A 17,020-nucleotide genomic window follows, 5' to 3' on the forward strand; every position below is an offset into this window, starting at 1 on the left:
AATACTGTACATGGATAGTGAAATATTGAAGAAATTATTCATAACCTTTGTGAGACCAAAATTCAAATATGCAGTGGTTGTATGGTAACCATATTTCAAGAAGAATATTAATAAACTGGAAAATGTGCTGACATGCAACAAAAATCGCTTCTGGAGCCGAAACACAAGTGCTATGAGGAGAGGCCAGAGGTGTTAAATATACCAAAGTTAGAAGACAGAAGAAAATACAATCACTATTTACAAAATATATATATATGATATGATATGATCACTATTTACAAAATAGCAATAGGAATCTACAAAATTTACAATGAATAATTCTTGAAATCTGCAACTTCAAGAACAAGAGGTCAGAGTCTTAAACAGCAAACAAAAGAGCTAAAAAAAAATTCAGAAAGTTCACTTATACAGAGTGGTGGATGGTTGGAACATCCACCAACGTTGGAATGAGTGATGAGAAGGTGGTGGGTGCCAGAACAGTCAGTAGTTTCAAAGCTTCATATGACAAAGTACAAGGAAGACAGAACACCACGAGCATTGATCTCATACTGTAACTACACAACAAACACATGAAAGCACATACATGTATACATAGGCCCACTATGCACTAGAAAATAAACTTTCTTAAAGGTAAAACAAGTTAATTAAAATCTGGTCCTTGCTTGCCAGGCAGACATGAAAGATGGACAGGAAAAATTTCTCTTGGAAAACCCCCAGACATATATATGGTATTGCCATCTAGTGACAGCCGGTAAATGACCTGGTTGGCTAAGTAGTTGTTATCTAGAGCACCCTTGGAGGTCTCTAATGCCAATGAGCTCCTTGAACAAGATTTGACTTTAAATGAATTAGATTGGGCTTTCTAGGTCATTCAGAATAGATGGTATACTCCAGTGCTCTTGTACCATTATAGCTGAAGTGACTGCTGGAAAGTTCCCTGCAACTCTGATAGGAGAATATTACCCTACCTAATTTCATGTTACAGTTTGTACTGACATAGTAGAATCTCACCTCAGGAAGAAACTGAATGAGATAGCTCAGAATTAGCAACAACTTATACATAACAAATACAGTAATTAATAATAATTCTTAAATATTACAAATAAAATAGAAGCCAAACCATTTTAACTCACCGTTGGAATTATCTTAAGCCGACATGGGAACACAGCAACGTTTTTGAATTCATCTTGTTTCTTCTTCTTGTAATCCTTTATATATTCCACATAGCGGTCTCCCAAATGGTATATGGTTTCCTCCGAGAAAATTTTTACCCCTTCCTAAATAAAGGAATTAAACTTTAGTAATAACAGAATATCAATATACAATTTAGTTTGTTATTACAGAAGCAGACCTGTGCTCATATGGGTACATGCATTTTTTCCTAGCATGTCTGTAGAATACAGTATTACAGATGGGTGAGGGGGAGATGGGTTATTTGTTTTCAGCCACGTTAAGAACATAAGAATAAAGGTAACTGCAGAAGGCCTATTGGTCCATACGAGGCAGCTCCTATTTTTAACAACCCAATCCCACTCATATACATGTCCAACCAATGCTTGAAACAATCAAGTCACCTCCAACACGTTATGCAGTAATTGGTTCCACAAATAAACAACCCTGTTACTGAACCAGAGTTTACCCAGGTCTTTCCTAAATCTAAACTTATCAAATTTATACCCATTGTTTTGTGTTTTGTCTTGTGTTGATACTTTAAATATCCTATTAATATCCCCTTTGTTATGTCCATTCATCTACTTGAACACCTCTATCATGTCACTCATAATATCTCATAATCATGGTTTTTGATTGATTGATGAAGATAATCATGATCATGACTCATTCTCTGCATAGGTGAGAGGTTGCTGTGCATAGCCCTATACATCTGAAAATAACATTCTAATCTAAACTAAACTAAAAAAAAAAAATCATGATGGCAGAATTAAAAAACACACTTGTCCACTTGTGCGATCCAACTTTTCAAATGAAGGAATTATTAATTGTAACCTGTGATAGAATGGGAAAGTTTTTCACCACTCTGTGAACTCTGTCCCAACATTGTAAGCAAATCTGCACATCCCCCGCTTTGGCGAAACAGAGCATATCGAAACGAGTGAGTAAATCCGGCCTGAAAAGTGTGCGACCAAGCCGGAGATTCACTGAAATGAGGTGCACTGTATTTTTGTATCGTGCAGGGTAAGGTAAGAAGAATGTAGAGATATTGTGGATTGTTATCATCAGCATTATTTTAATAATTATTAACAGTGTATCTCATGTTTCTGACTGATTTTGTGGGTTCAAGTGACTTTTTATTTGACAGTCCGTATGGGGACTTAGATTTTTTCAAAGTCATTTGGGATTAACTTTTTTTCAGTGATTACTGTTTTTTGAAATTATTAGTCATTGGGGAGACTTAGTTTTTTTGAGCGACTACCTGTGACAAAGTTTCTCAAGGCCTGCTAAGTTACCCAATACTAAATACTTTAATGTTATACAGTCCAGAGACTTTGATATTGATATAGTCCATGGTGACTTTAGAGTTATGATAAAGTTCACATTGATTTAAGATTACAACTACTAACTTTAATGTATCGAAATGTAGTATAGTGTACCAGTGTTACTAAGTTTTATATACCGGTAAATTAAGTGGGTGACTAGTTTAACTTAACAATATCTAGCCAAGTCTAGTGTATCAATATTGAGTTTCATGTATCTTAAGCTTGATCAGTTTAACTTACCATCTAGCTGGAGTCTGAAGTGCCAATGATTACTAATTTTCGAGTAACTTGTACATACGTAAATAGTTTATGTTACTATTGATTTTCATCCAGTAAACTGTTGGTTCTTTTCTCATAGACTTTCTATATCCTTAGACTTACTTATTTAATTACTTGTGGCCAGGTGTGCCTAATTTCGAGAGTGGGAATCGACATCATGAGCTTCACTTGGGTTCTTAACAGTGAAGGCCTACTGTACTATTCTTAATAGTTATATAAAATTCAGTGATGTCCAAAATTTATAGCAATGATAGATACTTAAGCTTAGAGGAATGAAGTATACATCTAACTTACTTTGTCAGCCAATTCTTGTGCATCCTTTTCAACTTTAACATCAAAAGCAAGAATGACTGCATACATCGGGTCATGTTCCAACATAGCGGCTGCTTTCATCACATCTCTCTTAACTACTGGGCCAACACGAATACCAGAATAAGGTACACTGTTGGCCTTGAAAAATTCGAGAAGGGCTTCCAAGGCACCTAAAGTTGAAGCCTGAACATAAACACCTCGCTCCTTCACCTAAAAAAAAAAACAAAAACTTCATACTATTCGCATAATTCATTACGATAAAAGTGAAGCATTTGGCATCAGCAACCCTTTGATTTATACATGCTATAATTTTTTTTTTTTTTTACAAAAGTGTGCCATTCTTCAGTCTTCAAAATACATACAGTATTTTTAATTTGTATATTTTGTGCACTCCGATTTCTAAGTGTGCTGCTTATATTTTACTACTGTGCAAATTAGAATGCACATTCGTAATACTACTGTACATACATAAAAACCAATTGGAAAAGTAAAGACAACAATTTAACTACAGAACATCAAAGCCCATTTACATAGATTTCAACAGAAAATATATTTTGGCAAAACAGTATTACTTATATTTAGTTTTCAATATAATGTAGTACTGCACTTGAGGTCAATAATACACTTACTGGAAATCTATCAGATGGCTATGTGTAAATTCAGTACATTAAGTCAAAATTTCATCTACAAATTAAATTTAGCATGGTGTTTCACTTCTTTAAGTTATTTGTAAATTAATAATACTTAGTTATTATAGAATATCTTTAAAAAATCTACTTTAATTATAATAATATACAGAATCCTATTCATGTTAAAATGTATATCACAAAATTTACAAGGCAAACATAAAAATACCATACAAGTATTTTTCAAACCATTTACCTTAATGGACCTCATAGCAGCTTTAAATTCCTTATCCACCTCTTCTTTCAGCAAATCAATTTCATCCTCATGGTATGCAACTTGAAGATTTAGTCCAGCAATTGCTTTTTCTAGGTCACGGGCAGCAATTTTCACACCCTGTGCAGCTGTAACTTCTTTAAATTCATCATACTGACCTTTCACTCTTATTTCTTTTAATGGTTTAGGCAAAAGTAAAGACCTGTAAGAAAAATTGTAATGCCAATCCATGCCTCCAATAAAATACAATTATCTACATAAATTGAAATTGTGCAAATTTGGTAATAATAATAATAACAACCATAAACATTTGAATGTGCATTAGCAATTCAATTACAGCATCAAACATACAGTTTACTCCTAGTTGTGCACAATGGGAAAAATAATGTTCTCTTGGAATCAATCATTTTATTAAACAATTTTTTTTTATATATATTACAGTGCAGAATTTTAAGGTTTAATAAAATAAAACTTACTTCAATTTTTTAATGTACTGTAACCCCGCGACTATCCGGGATTCGAACATCCGGAAAACGCCCTTATACGGCCAAAATCGTGATCGGATAAAATTATCACAATATCCGGCCAAAATGGCCACAGGAATCGGATAAAAGCTGGTTTGGCCGGATGAAAATTCGGCCATACCGTATTAATCCCGTCTGCCTGTGGCTCTTAGACGCATGGTGGAGGAGGTTGGGGTGGGGTGGGTGGTGTCGGGAGGGTGGGAGGGGAGCGTCGGGAGGGACCACCTGGGTACAGGAATTACCATTAATTTTAGAACAATTAATCATAGCCAAAACAAATGAAATAAGTACTAGTAATTATGTAATAACAAATAAATAAGTTTCCTAAAAGCAATGTGCACAGGCTGAAGTTTCCTTCAAAAATATTGTGAATTTTTTTCCTCCTGGTGGCCTACGTAACGTACTATAACTGGCCCAAGTGGACCCGTCCAACACTGGTCAACCCATGTGCTCCCGTCCCTCGTGTTATACATAGTGCTGCGCCATTAGTGAAATATTTTTTTAAATAGCTTTTTTATTTTCATGGTAACTTTGAACATTTTTGGCCAAGACTATGTCTGGTAGCAGCATCAATCCTTCTGGAGGTGTTAAGAGGAAGAAGGTTGTCCTAGCAATTAAAGACAAGTTACGCGTTGTTCAACCAGTGAGGCGCCACAGGCAAGCCAAGCGCCTTCAACAAGTGAGGCGCCACAGGCAAGCCAAGTGCCTTCAACAAGCGAGGCGCAAGCAAGCGCCTTTAACAAGTGAGGCGTCATAGGCAAGCCAAGCGCCTTCAACCAGTGAGGCTTCAGCAGCTGGCAGTCAAAACTAACTTTGCTTAATGAACTGTACAGTAATTTTAAGTGTTGTGTTAATATAGGTTACATAAATTGTTAAGAATTCTTAACTTCAAGATGTGTGGCATCAATCAAGAAGACGAACACCAACAAGGTAAGTTGAGGTTTCTAGTTGAATATTTAATAATTATATGTGGCAAGGCAATTCAAATTATGTTGTTTGTAGTATAAAAATAGTTGGAAATGGTCACTTTTGGACTCGTAGGTGAAAAAGTACCATTATCCGAAAAATGTGATAATCCGGCTGAGGGTCCTTCCCATATAGTCTGAATGATCGAGTGGAGACAGTACTTGCAAGAGGATATCACGATGTCTGTTTTTAAAATTTAGAAGTTGGATTCTACTGCTGCGCTACCAAAATGAGCCTTTATGAGTGCCTTAGTCGAACATGGGGTCAGTTTTAAGAATTAAGCTTTGCAACTCTTATGTATGACTTGAGCATTGCCATTTAATGTGATGGATGCTAGTAAGGTTTGATAGAAAAAGTTATCAAAATATTTGCATAAAGGAATCAAATTGTGGTTCAGAGAAAGATTTTTTACCTGGTGTATATCTGGAAAGTGTTTCGTGAGTTCTGCTCCCTGAGCCCGGTCTGGGGCCAAGCTCGACGCACTAAGTTTATTTATTAAGCATCAATAACCAAAAGGACTCCTGCAGTATGTAGGAATCTCATTCCCTATGCCAAAGCAACAAAACTGATGCAAAAAGCATGAAGCTTCTTAACCCAACAACTGGTAGCAAACTTCAACACACAATCCAAAATTATGATGATGGCTCCTGAGATGAACACCTGATCTGGTTAAGCCCCAAAAATAGTTGCACTACTAAGCGCACAGGTAGACCTACTCTTGCCTAAACAACCAATGTACTAGAACCCCTACCTCCTGGATTCCAAAAAAAGTGGGTACCGGACTAACCTGAAGTCAGAATTGGAGCCACTTCTCGCAGCTGAAACTTCTGGGAAGGAAGGTAAAAAGATGAACCTGTTAAAGCCAAAACCCATGAAACCTCCACCTCCAGCAAGAGAGAAGAGAGAAGAGAACAGGATAAAGGGAAAAGAAAGCAAAAAAGCAGACTCCTGGTAAGAATCCAAAATGGAAAGTGGCAGGCACAATGAGTTGCATATAAATCTGTTACCTTGTCCTATAGGAGTGGGACAAACAATTTTGAAACTACATCCATGACTGCAGCAGTAGACAACAAGGCAAGAGGACAATGGGAAGCTCAGAATGGGGACCAATAATCATCCAGAAACAGTTTGGATAAGACCTGCACTGCACAAATAAGAGGACCTTCGCCAAGAACACTCAAACTTTATAGTTCGCTGAAGGCAACTGGGGCACTGACATCGTGGGACAAGGCAAAGGCAAACAGGATTGTTCAGTCAAAAAGGAAGGGTTCTCAAGCAAAACCTGAAAAACTGGAGCAGTCTCCTTTCAGGCAAGCACTCCTGCATGACATTATAACTGCCATTTTTCTAAAGAAAACAAAAGGTTGTCTTCCAGCCAGGATTAAGTCATCATCTCATACTTCAACCAGAAAGTAGAAAAGGACCCATCCTCCTTTTGAATTTGGATCTGATTCAAGAAGATGGGACAATGACACTTTTGCAGGAAGAGTGGGTGGGGAGAGTTGGGAATGTGGACAAATGCAGGCCATGAATTAGAGCCCAGAAAACACACCCGAAGAGGAGCAAAGATTGTATAAAGCTCATACTGGCATAAGAGATAATAGAATATGTGCATACTGAGCAAAAAATTTCACATCCCTTTGTGAACAAGCAGGAGAATACTGTATTTAGCTATTCTATAATACATAGAATTGTGTGTTACCTGATTTGCGTAACTATAGGGCCTTCTGTACCAGCTACAATAATTGTATCTCCTTCACGAAGTCTACCATTTACCAGGATTACATCTATTGTCGTACCATGACCCTGTATGGTTTTGACTTCTAGGACGGTGCACTAAAAACAAAATAAACAAAATTTAACTGGCATTTATGCTATAGATGTGAAATTCATTATTGTAGTGCTGTTCCAGCATGAAATAACTAATATCCACAGAAAATAAAAATTATTTATTTTATATACCTATACAATCATATCATAGATATACAATAATTAAAAAATTTGCTGCTGATAATTATTTGAGATACTGTATTGTATACTACACACATCATATACTGTATATACAAATTCACGTTTCTCAACTTGAAAATTCGTCATTACTACATACCTGTAGTTGCTCAGAAAACATTAATCTCTTGTTTAGTCTTTGCTGACACATATCACATACCATAGCAATTAAATTACCCATTCCATCACCCGAGATGGCACTAGTGGGCACTAGAGAAACATAGGAACGAGGATCAGGGTTCTCCCAAAACAAGGCAGCATTCAAGCCCTATGGAATAAGAGACATTCAATGAAATATTCAACTACTATATGGTAAAAATGTGGTTTAGGTAATTTACTTTACCTGCAATTTATACACAGAAAAAGATACATTATTCTATGACAACTATCAATTTAATTCACTTATATTTTATATTCATACAGTATCATCCAACTGTTTCTAATATGTGGTTAAGGCTCTCAGAAAGGATAACAGCTTGAAGATGTACACTATTTAGAAATATTTTTATCTTGAGCTTTTATGTCCCTATCTCCTGAAGTGGAAAACATGGCACTCATGACGGGGCAACTAAATGATAAATGTTTTCTTTGGGTAAAATTTTATATTTGTGTTTCTAGGGACTATTTTATTATTCAAAGAAGCCTGTTATGGAAAACGACATTTTGTTCATTTACCAAATTGTCTAATGGAAAATTAAATTATGGAATGACAGTACTGTACTATATAGTACAGCATAATGTTATGCCTTTGTAAACCCAATAACTTGGGTATCTTTGCAATATTCTATACAATTCCTCATTATGTGAACATTGTAAGTTTGAATTAAATCAAGCATTAAATATAATGAAATGAACTTTTCTTAGCAGTGTCCACTGCTTTCTGGCAATGGCTTTGGTACCACAGTGACAGACACCCAACTAGCTACCAGGCCTCTAGAATTTCAGCTTATCAAATACAGTAACCATAATCTGGTGTACTCATAGAGGCAAGAGGAACATGGGGTTCCCACCTAATGACTGTGTAAAAACCACACAAAGCACAAGTGAAGCAAAACAATGTATCTTCAGTAGATGATACATACAGGAAAGTGGTTCCCAATGCCAACAAACCAAGTTTAACACCAGATGTCATCTCAGGTCACCACCAAAGGTTACACCTACCTGCCCACCTCACTCACATACTACTACAAAATGACCCTTAGGAAAGAAAAATAAACAAAGGTTATCTTGAGATGATTTTGGGGCTTAGTGTCCCGATACTCGACCAACCTCCTTTTTGTTACACATCCCCAAGAAGCAGCCCGTAGCAGCTGCCTAACTCCCAGGTACCTATTTACTGCTAGGTGAACAGGTGCATCAGGGTGAAAGAAACTCTACTTGTTTCCGCCTACACCGGGAATCAAATCCGGAACCTTAGGACTATGAATCCTGAGCGCTGTCCACTCATCCATCAGGCCCCTGTCCATTCAGCCGTCAGGCCCCGTAAGGTTGAGTAGCCATCAGGTAGGGTAAAGAAAGCTACAGCGAAGCCTCGATTTTATGAATCTTTAGTTGCAACACACTCATTTTTAAACCTCATTCTGGAGACATTCATGTATCAACACATTAAGCAGACCACAAGAATGAGGGAAGGGGATGTTCCATCAATACTGGATCTAATATACACCAGGAAAGAAGCAGATATTTGACAACCAGTACCTTTCTCCCTTGGGAAAAAATGATCACGTCCTGTTGGAAATTTAATATGCATTGCGACAATCTAGAAGAGAATGGGGACAATGAAACAGTTGATAAACTGCAATTTTAAGAGAGGACACTATGGGAAACTTATAAAATATTTTAATGAATTTAATTGGACAGACTTGGTGCTAGGCAAGGACGTAAATGAGATGTATTGCAAATTTTGTAAAATATACGATGAAGGCACACAAATATTCATATTAAAACAGAGATCAAGGACCAGAAAACAGAAACTGTGAGAGGGCCAGAGAGAAAAGGAAAAGAAAATGGGTTTAATATAGGAAGAGGCTCAACCCTCAAACATACCATCACTACAAGCAAGCAAGAAACAAATACACAGAAGTCAGGAGAGAGAAAAGCACTTTGAGAGGGGGATAGTGGACAAATGTAAAACAGATCCAGGCCTTTTCTATAAATTCATTAAAAGCAAGCTGCAGGTGAAGGATAAAATCCAGAGATTGAGAACTGGGAACAGGATTACTGAGAATGAAAAAGAAATGTGTGACATGCTAAATGAACAATTCCAAAGTGTGTTTATACAAAATAAGGATTTGAGAGTGCCAGGCCCAATGCCACTTCCAGAGCACACCATAGAATACATAGAGGTATTTCAAGACGAAGTGGAAAAGTTACTCAAGGGGCTACGAAGAAATACAGCAGTTGGACCAGATGGGGTTTCACCTTGGGTGCTGTGAGAATGTCCAACTGAGCTGAGAATTCCACTCCAATTAATATTCCAGTCATCCTTGTGCACAGGAATCTTAGCAGATATGAAAAAAAGCAAACAATTTCAATCTATAAAAATGGAAGCCGAGAAGAACCGGGCTGATGTGCATATATTAGACCGTGGCAACAGTCACTCGATGGAGTTCTAGGCCTACTGGGGACCAGAGCCAGAACCTGGCCCCCTCAAGAAGAAGCACAAGGAGCAATGGCCAAAAGACACCCCCGTGTAATTGGAAGCAGTTTTGTCTGCCATCTACCAGGTCAGGCACCCAGAAAGGTAGGAATTCCGAAACAAACTACTGCTGGTCAAAAATTGCAAACCGAAAGTCGAACTAGCAAGCAGAATTACCAATCAAAAACAAGTAAACAAGCATGACGTCACCACAACCGCCGCACATCTGTCTGCGCAACTCCCCTCCTCCTTGGGTAGGGGACAGGGGGGGGGGGGGTCCCAAACCTCCCTACCGGCTACTCTCCTCAGTTCAGAGGCTGAATATCAAAAACGTGAAAAAAACAGCATTTTCTGCGTGAGACCTGGAGGCTTCCCGGAACTATCCAGGCTGATATGTATTATTAGACTTTGGCATCAGTTAGTGTGAATGGAGTTCTAGGCCTACTGGGGACCATGAGCCCACTCAGAGGCATGAGGAGCAATGGCCTATAGAAGTGCAAATGTGTTTGAAACATTCTGTGTCTGCCATCAACCAGGTTGGGGACCCAGAAAGGTAAGTGCCTTAAAACAAACCCCTATCCTGGTTAAAACTACTACTGAAAGCTAACAATTGGACAGAACTCCCCAAATGAAAAACGAGCAAACGAGCATGACGTCATGATGTAATGAAGCTTGGTGTTATGGCTCCAGCTCCTGATTCTCTCAGTGTTGTGCTGTGCCTTGTGTCCAGTACTGCTCTTACAGTGGCATGTGAGCTGGGAGTAATATTCACAGGTACTCAGGCTGCATGTGCTTAGGGTTCCCTTCCACAAGTGCCCTGTAAGTACCACCCTTGGGGCTTGGGGTTATCTTCCACAAGTCACCTTGGGGTCTACCTCTGTTGCTCTTTTGCTGCTCGGTAATTGACTGCTCAGAGTGTTTTTGGGGGTTTCTACCCTTGTTTACCTTGGGGTAAGTAGTAGTTTTTGCACGGGTAGGGGCACGGGGTACTGCGCAGCTAGTTCTCACCTATTACAGTGCCTGGCTGTTCCTTCTGGGAATGTTGTCCTCTTGTGTGGTTTTTCTTTTCATTTTTTGTTTGTGCTTGGTGGGGAAGGGGGGAGTCTGCTTTTGTTCCCCGGCCTCCTGTTATTTTAGGGTCTTGACTTCTTGTGTTCGGTGGTACCCCCTGCTTGGCCCCCCTCCACTGTGAGTGGACACATCCTGGGGGTTCAGTTTTTAGCAGTTTGACTGGTAGACTTGGACGCCGGTTATCAGTACCCTGCCTGGGCTTACCCTTAAAGATAACAGTCAAAGGGCCCTGGGAAACCTCGTGGGGATTCAAGGGGTCCAATGGATGCGACCCCCTGGGTCCCCTCTCACCTTGTGTGAGTTTGAGGGTTGCTCTATCCCCTTGTCTCAGAGGGGACGCTCATTGCTTTTGCCTCCGTCATGCTGCCTGTTGGGTCGGTGATACCTGGTTGATACCTGGTTGATGGGGTTCTGGGAGTTCTTTTACTCATTAAGCCCGGCCCGAGGCCAGGCTTGACTTGTGAGAGTTTGGTCCACTAAGCTGTTGCTTGGAGCGGCCCGCAGGCCTACATACCCACCACAGCCCAGTTGGTCCGGCACTCCTTGGAGGAATAAATCTAGTTTCCTCTTGAAGATGTCCACGGTTGTTCCGGCAATATTTCTTATGCTTGCTGGGAGGATGTTGAACAACCGCGGACCTCTGATGTTCATACAGTGTTCTCTGATTGTGCCTATGGCACCTCTGCTCTTCACTGGTTCTATTCTGCATTTGCTTCCATATCGTTCACTCCAGTACGTTGTTATTTTACTGTGTAGATTTGGTACTTGGCCCTCCAGTATCTTCCAGGTGTATATTATTTGATATCTCTCTCGTCTCCTTTCTAGTGAGTACATTTGGAGGGCTTTGAGACGATCCCAATAATTTAGGTGCTTTATTGCGTCTATGCGTGCCGTATATGTTCTCTGTATTCCCTCGATTTCAGCAATCTCTCCTACTCTGAAGGTGGAAGTGAGTACTGAGCAGTACTCAAGACGGGACAACACAAGTGATTTGAAGAATACAACCATTGTGATGGGATCTCTGGACTTGAAGGTTCTCGTAATCCATCCTATCATTTTTCTGGCTGACGCAATACTTGCTTGGTTATGCTCCCTAAATGTTAGGTCGTCGGACATCATTATTCCCAAATCCTTGACATGCTGTTTTCCTACTGTGGGCAGATTTGATTGTGTTTTATACCCTGTATTATGTTTAAGATCCTCATTTTTGCTCCGGAAAGCTCAGTGATGACGTCACAATCTGCATGTTCGCTCATGCAGTACACGCCCCAAAGGCGTTGCGCGCGGTCCTCAAACAGCCAGAGTTGCCACAAATATATTTTCGCGCTATTTATTTACAATATCTAGGCGCATTTTATCCAATTTGTTTACATATTTACACACTCGCACACGCTATACACACTTTGAAGCACACTTAGAAGTATTCTAGACTGTGGTAGTCATTGAAGCAGTCGACAGCACATAATGGGATACCACACATTTCACACCATGTTTCCACAAGCTTCCGTTTGTCTCTACGTGTCGTTGTTTTACACACCAAGCAATCACGTTGGGCTATTGCACGCTTCCCAGCTGGTGGCAAATACTTGAGTCTGTGTGCTAGGAAGCCTTCAGTGTGAGCGAGGCGTGGAGTACCAGCATGCTGCAACAGTGGGTTTATGATGGGCCGCTGAATACCTGGGACATCTTTTGCAAACTTTCCTAATAACTGTATTGCAGCATCAAATACAAAGTCACGGAAAGTGGGCTTACGTCCAGTTCTCACAAGGTACATGTTGAAACAGTTCAGCATGCTCATGTCCACAAGATGGAAGAACACTTTTTTCGTCCACCTACATGTCTTCCGCACACACACTGCAGTGCCAATCATTATGTCTGATTTATCAATCAACCGCATGTTGATATTATAGTCTAAAACCCAGTCTGGCTTATATAGTGGTGCATTTGTTTTATGGTTCACTTTCCCACTGTTCACCATTGTTCCATCATGAATTGTTGTCAACAAGTTCACCTCTCTTTTGTCTTTCCACCGAACTGACAGAACGTTATCACTTTTCCTTCTCTGACACTCACCAACTGCAATGTCGTTGTCAAACACAGGCATTTCCCTTCGTTGTGGCTTTACTGTACCAACCAATCCGGTTCTATTTTCTAGCAAGAACCGAGCTAGCAAGGGACTTGTATAGTAATTATCCGTGTATAAAATGTGTCCCTTGTTCATCCACGGAGCCATGATGGTCTTCACTACACTCCCCGAGAATCCATGTTCGTCGTTACCGGGAATGTCTACATCACTAGCCGAGTACAAAATCATGTGTAACACGTATCCTGTCTCACAATCACAAAGAACAAAAAATTTCAGGCCAAATCGGTTTCGTTTTGAGGGAATGTACTGTTTGAATGGAACACGTCCCTTGAAAAGTATGAGAGATTCATCAACCACCAGTTTCTGTGCTGGTACATAAAAATCTCTGAATTTTCCAATAACATCGTTCATGTAGTGCCTCACTCGCCACAGTCTATCATCAGGTGTTCGGTCCTGAACACTTCCAAAATGTAGACACCTGAGGAGTATCTGAAACCTGTCTCGTGACATATTTCCCGAATAAAGGTGTTGGTATTATATGGTCCTTGCTCCAATAGTCACTTATTGCATGTTTGTGACAGTGCTTCATCAACAAACAGAGTGCCAAAAACACATACATTTCCACAACTGTGGTATTTTTCCAACGCTGCAGTCGTGAAGATTTTGTGATTTCCCTCTCAATCAGGTAAGCAGTATGCAGGTTCGTTTGGTGCACAATGTATTCCATGAGTGGTTCATCATAGAATGCTGTAAAATATTCCATCTCAGCCATGTCCTCACCTTGATTAGGGAAAAGGTTTGCAATCCCTACATCTTTATCGTCAAAGTGAGGAATATTAGGAATAAAATCGTCACCATCACTCCACTCAAGTACACCAGGTGTCCTGCGAGATGCAGAGGAAAGACGGCGAGGAAGCGATGCATACCGGCGACCAGGAGCTGAATACCATCTGCGAGAAGCACGGCGGCTACGTGCACGTGAGGTGGATGCACGTGAACACGAGGGTCTTGGTCCCTCATGTGGTGCCATGCGGTGGCGCTTGGCTGGGCGAGATGCTGCTGACGCGACAATTTCTCGCCCAGTTACACCACTGGTACCAGCCACAGGCTCAATAAAACTATGATCTGAGTCACTAAACCCAGAAAAGGAGTCACCTCCCTCTGACTCGTCACCCTCAAACAGAAAATATCCACAGGAACTGTGAGGTCGTGGTAGAATTGCGGTAGAAACTGGCCAAGGAGGCATGGGTGAGCGTAGAGGCCTAGCATTGTCACTCTCACTGCTGCTGCTGCTGCTACTCTCACTCGACAACTGTGTATAATCCTCATCGTTGTCTGAATCATCACACACACTTTCTTCACCTTCAGAGAATAATTTGTGGGCTATTTGCTCTGGGGTGAGGGATCGAGTGGTGCGTGCCAGTGAGGCGTTTGACCGTGCGCTCGCCATGGTGACTCTCACTAAACTGAGGTCTCCCATGCCTTCGGTTCGTGAGCGGGAATTTTTTTCAAAATGGCCGCTGTTTACTATAGCCCCTGGGCAGCGTATGGGACCCCCAGCTACACCGCGGGCCATTCAAATCGTGCGCGGTACCCATAATCGTCATATGACGTGAAGCGCAGTTGACTGGTAAAACGATTTACACTTCATATGACGTGATGCGCACTTTAAGGGTTGATATCTGTTTGTAGTTTATCAATGTCTTCGGCAGGGGTAATTTTCATGCTGATTTTTGTATCATCTGCAAAGGATGACACGAAGCTGTGACTTGTGTTTTTGTCTATATCTGATATGAGAATAAGGAACAGCAGTGGTGCAAGGACTGTACCTTGGGGTACAGAGCTTTTAACTGCGCTCAGACTCGATTTTACTTGATTGACTGTTACTCTTTGTGTTCTGTTTAACAGGAAATTGAGTATCCAGTGCCCTACTTTACCAGTTATACCCATTGACCTCATTTTGTGTGCAATCACTCCATGGTCACATTTGTCGAATGCCTTTGCCAAATCTGTGTATACGACATCTGCATTATGTTTTTCCTCTAATGCCTCAGTGATTTTGTCATAGTGGTCAAGTAGCTGTGAGAGGCATGATTTTCCTGCTCTAAATCCATGTTGGTCTGGATTGTGGAGGTCATTGGTTTCCATGAATCAAGTGACCTGACTCCTGATCACTCTCTCAAATACTTTTATTATGTGGGACGTTAGTGCAACTGGTCTATAATTCTTTGCCAATGCTTTGCTACCACCCTTGTGTAGAGGGGCAATGTCTGCTGCTTTAAGCACATCTGGTATCTCTCTTGTGTTCAAGCTCTTCCTCAACACTATAGTGAGTGCTTGTGCTACTGGCACTTTGCATTTCTTTATAAATATTAAATTCCATGAGTCTGGACCCGGGGCTGAGTGCATGGGCATATTGTCAATTTCTCTTTCAAAATCTGCCACGCTCGTGTTGATATTAGTTATATTTACAGGTGTTTGAGTGTCATTCATAAAGAAATTGTCCGAATCTTCCACTTTCATGCTGAGTATCAGAGTGCTAAACATTTCCTCATACTGTTTTTTTAGGATTTCACTAATTTCTATGTCATCCTCAGTGTAAGAACCTTCACTAATATGAATAGGTCCAATACTGGCTGTGATTTTCACTTTTGATTTAGCATATGTGAAGAAATATTTTGGGTTTTTCTTTATTTCTTGAATTGCTTTCTGTTCTAGTTGCCTTTCTTCAGTCTGATAAGAATGCTTCGGTCTCTGTTCTATTTCTTCAATCTCCCTGTTTAAATTATTTCTTCTTTGTATGTAGAGTCGTGTCTGCTTAAGCATTCTGTTAATTTCTTCCTCCTTTTGTAATATCATCTGCGTTCTCTTTCTACATTGGACCTCTTTCTGGCTTTCCTCAAAGGAACATGTTTCAGACATACTTCATATGTTTCAGAAGTCAGTTTTTCTATTCCTTGTGTAGGATTTTTATTTCTTAGAACATTTTCCCATTGAATGTTGTAAGTTCCCTGTTTATTTTCTCCCAGTCTATCCTCTTATTATTAAAACTGAATTTATTGAATAACCCTTCTCGCTTGTTGTTTCTCTTGGGCCTACTACCATTAACACTTTCGCGCTATCTGGACGCGCCGGCGCGTTCGGTTTCGTCTAACGTAAACGCATAGTGGACATAAAGTTATGTCTACTTTTAAAATATTTGTATAAAATTCAATTTTTATCCGATTTACTTTGGGTTTGTTTCAAACTGCGAGCTATGAGGCTCTCTTTCTCACCACTAGGCTGCATGGTACAATAAGTTCATGAAAGGTGTGGATAACTTCGATCAAATGGTATTTTGTCCCGAACGGGTTGCAGGTGGGTGACTTTAGCCGTTTATACTGGTAATTCTTCCCCCATATCATGTATTATATGCATATGTCTGTTTAGGGAATTTTATTCCGATCAATATACAACCAAAAATAACTGTGTGCAACAAGTATAATCTTGACAAACATAACAAAAGTAAAAATATTTTGTGTGTGTTTGACGCTCACTGATATGTTCCAGCGTTGTTTTATATTTGTCGCTATTCTAACTTACGCTTTGTTGATATTTTTTACCTATGGGCACATAGAACATTCTATTGCGAACACATTGACATAAAAATGAATGACGTACATAGAAAATTAATGTCATGAGAGTGAAATAAGTATAAACTTTCAAAGCGCCGTGCGTCGTCCCGTCACCGATACCGGGTAAC

General features: G+C 40.0%; 1 protein-coding gene across 2 annotated transcripts in view; it reads right to left on the reverse strand.

Annotated features, from left to right (window-relative positions):
- eIF5B (eukaryotic translation initiation factor 5B) overlaps positions 1-17,020 on the reverse strand; it is a 128,344-nt gene that overhangs the window by 19,963 nt on the left and 91,361 nt on the right. For both annotated transcript variants that reach the window (XM_069338626.1, XM_069338627.1), the window contains 5 exons: positions 7,584-7,751; positions 7,179-7,312; positions 3,969-4,188; positions 3,069-3,296; positions 1,134-1,277 (listed from right to left, as the gene is read on the reverse strand). In XM_069338626.1, coding sequence (XP_069194727.1) covers positions 1,134-1,277; positions 3,069-3,296; positions 3,969-4,188; positions 7,179-7,312; positions 7,584-7,751 — 894 coding nt within the window. The remainder of the gene's footprint in view (positions 1-1,133; positions 1,278-3,068; positions 3,297-3,968; positions 4,189-7,178; positions 7,313-7,583; positions 7,752-17,020) is intronic.

Source organism: Procambarus clarkii, chromosome 40 (assembly GCF_040958095.1).
Source record: "Procambarus clarkii isolate CNS0578487 chromosome 40, FALCON_Pclarkii_2.0, whole genome shotgun sequence".
Lineage (NCBI taxonomy): Eukaryota > Metazoa > Arthropoda > Malacostraca > Decapoda > Cambaridae > Procambarus > Procambarus clarkii.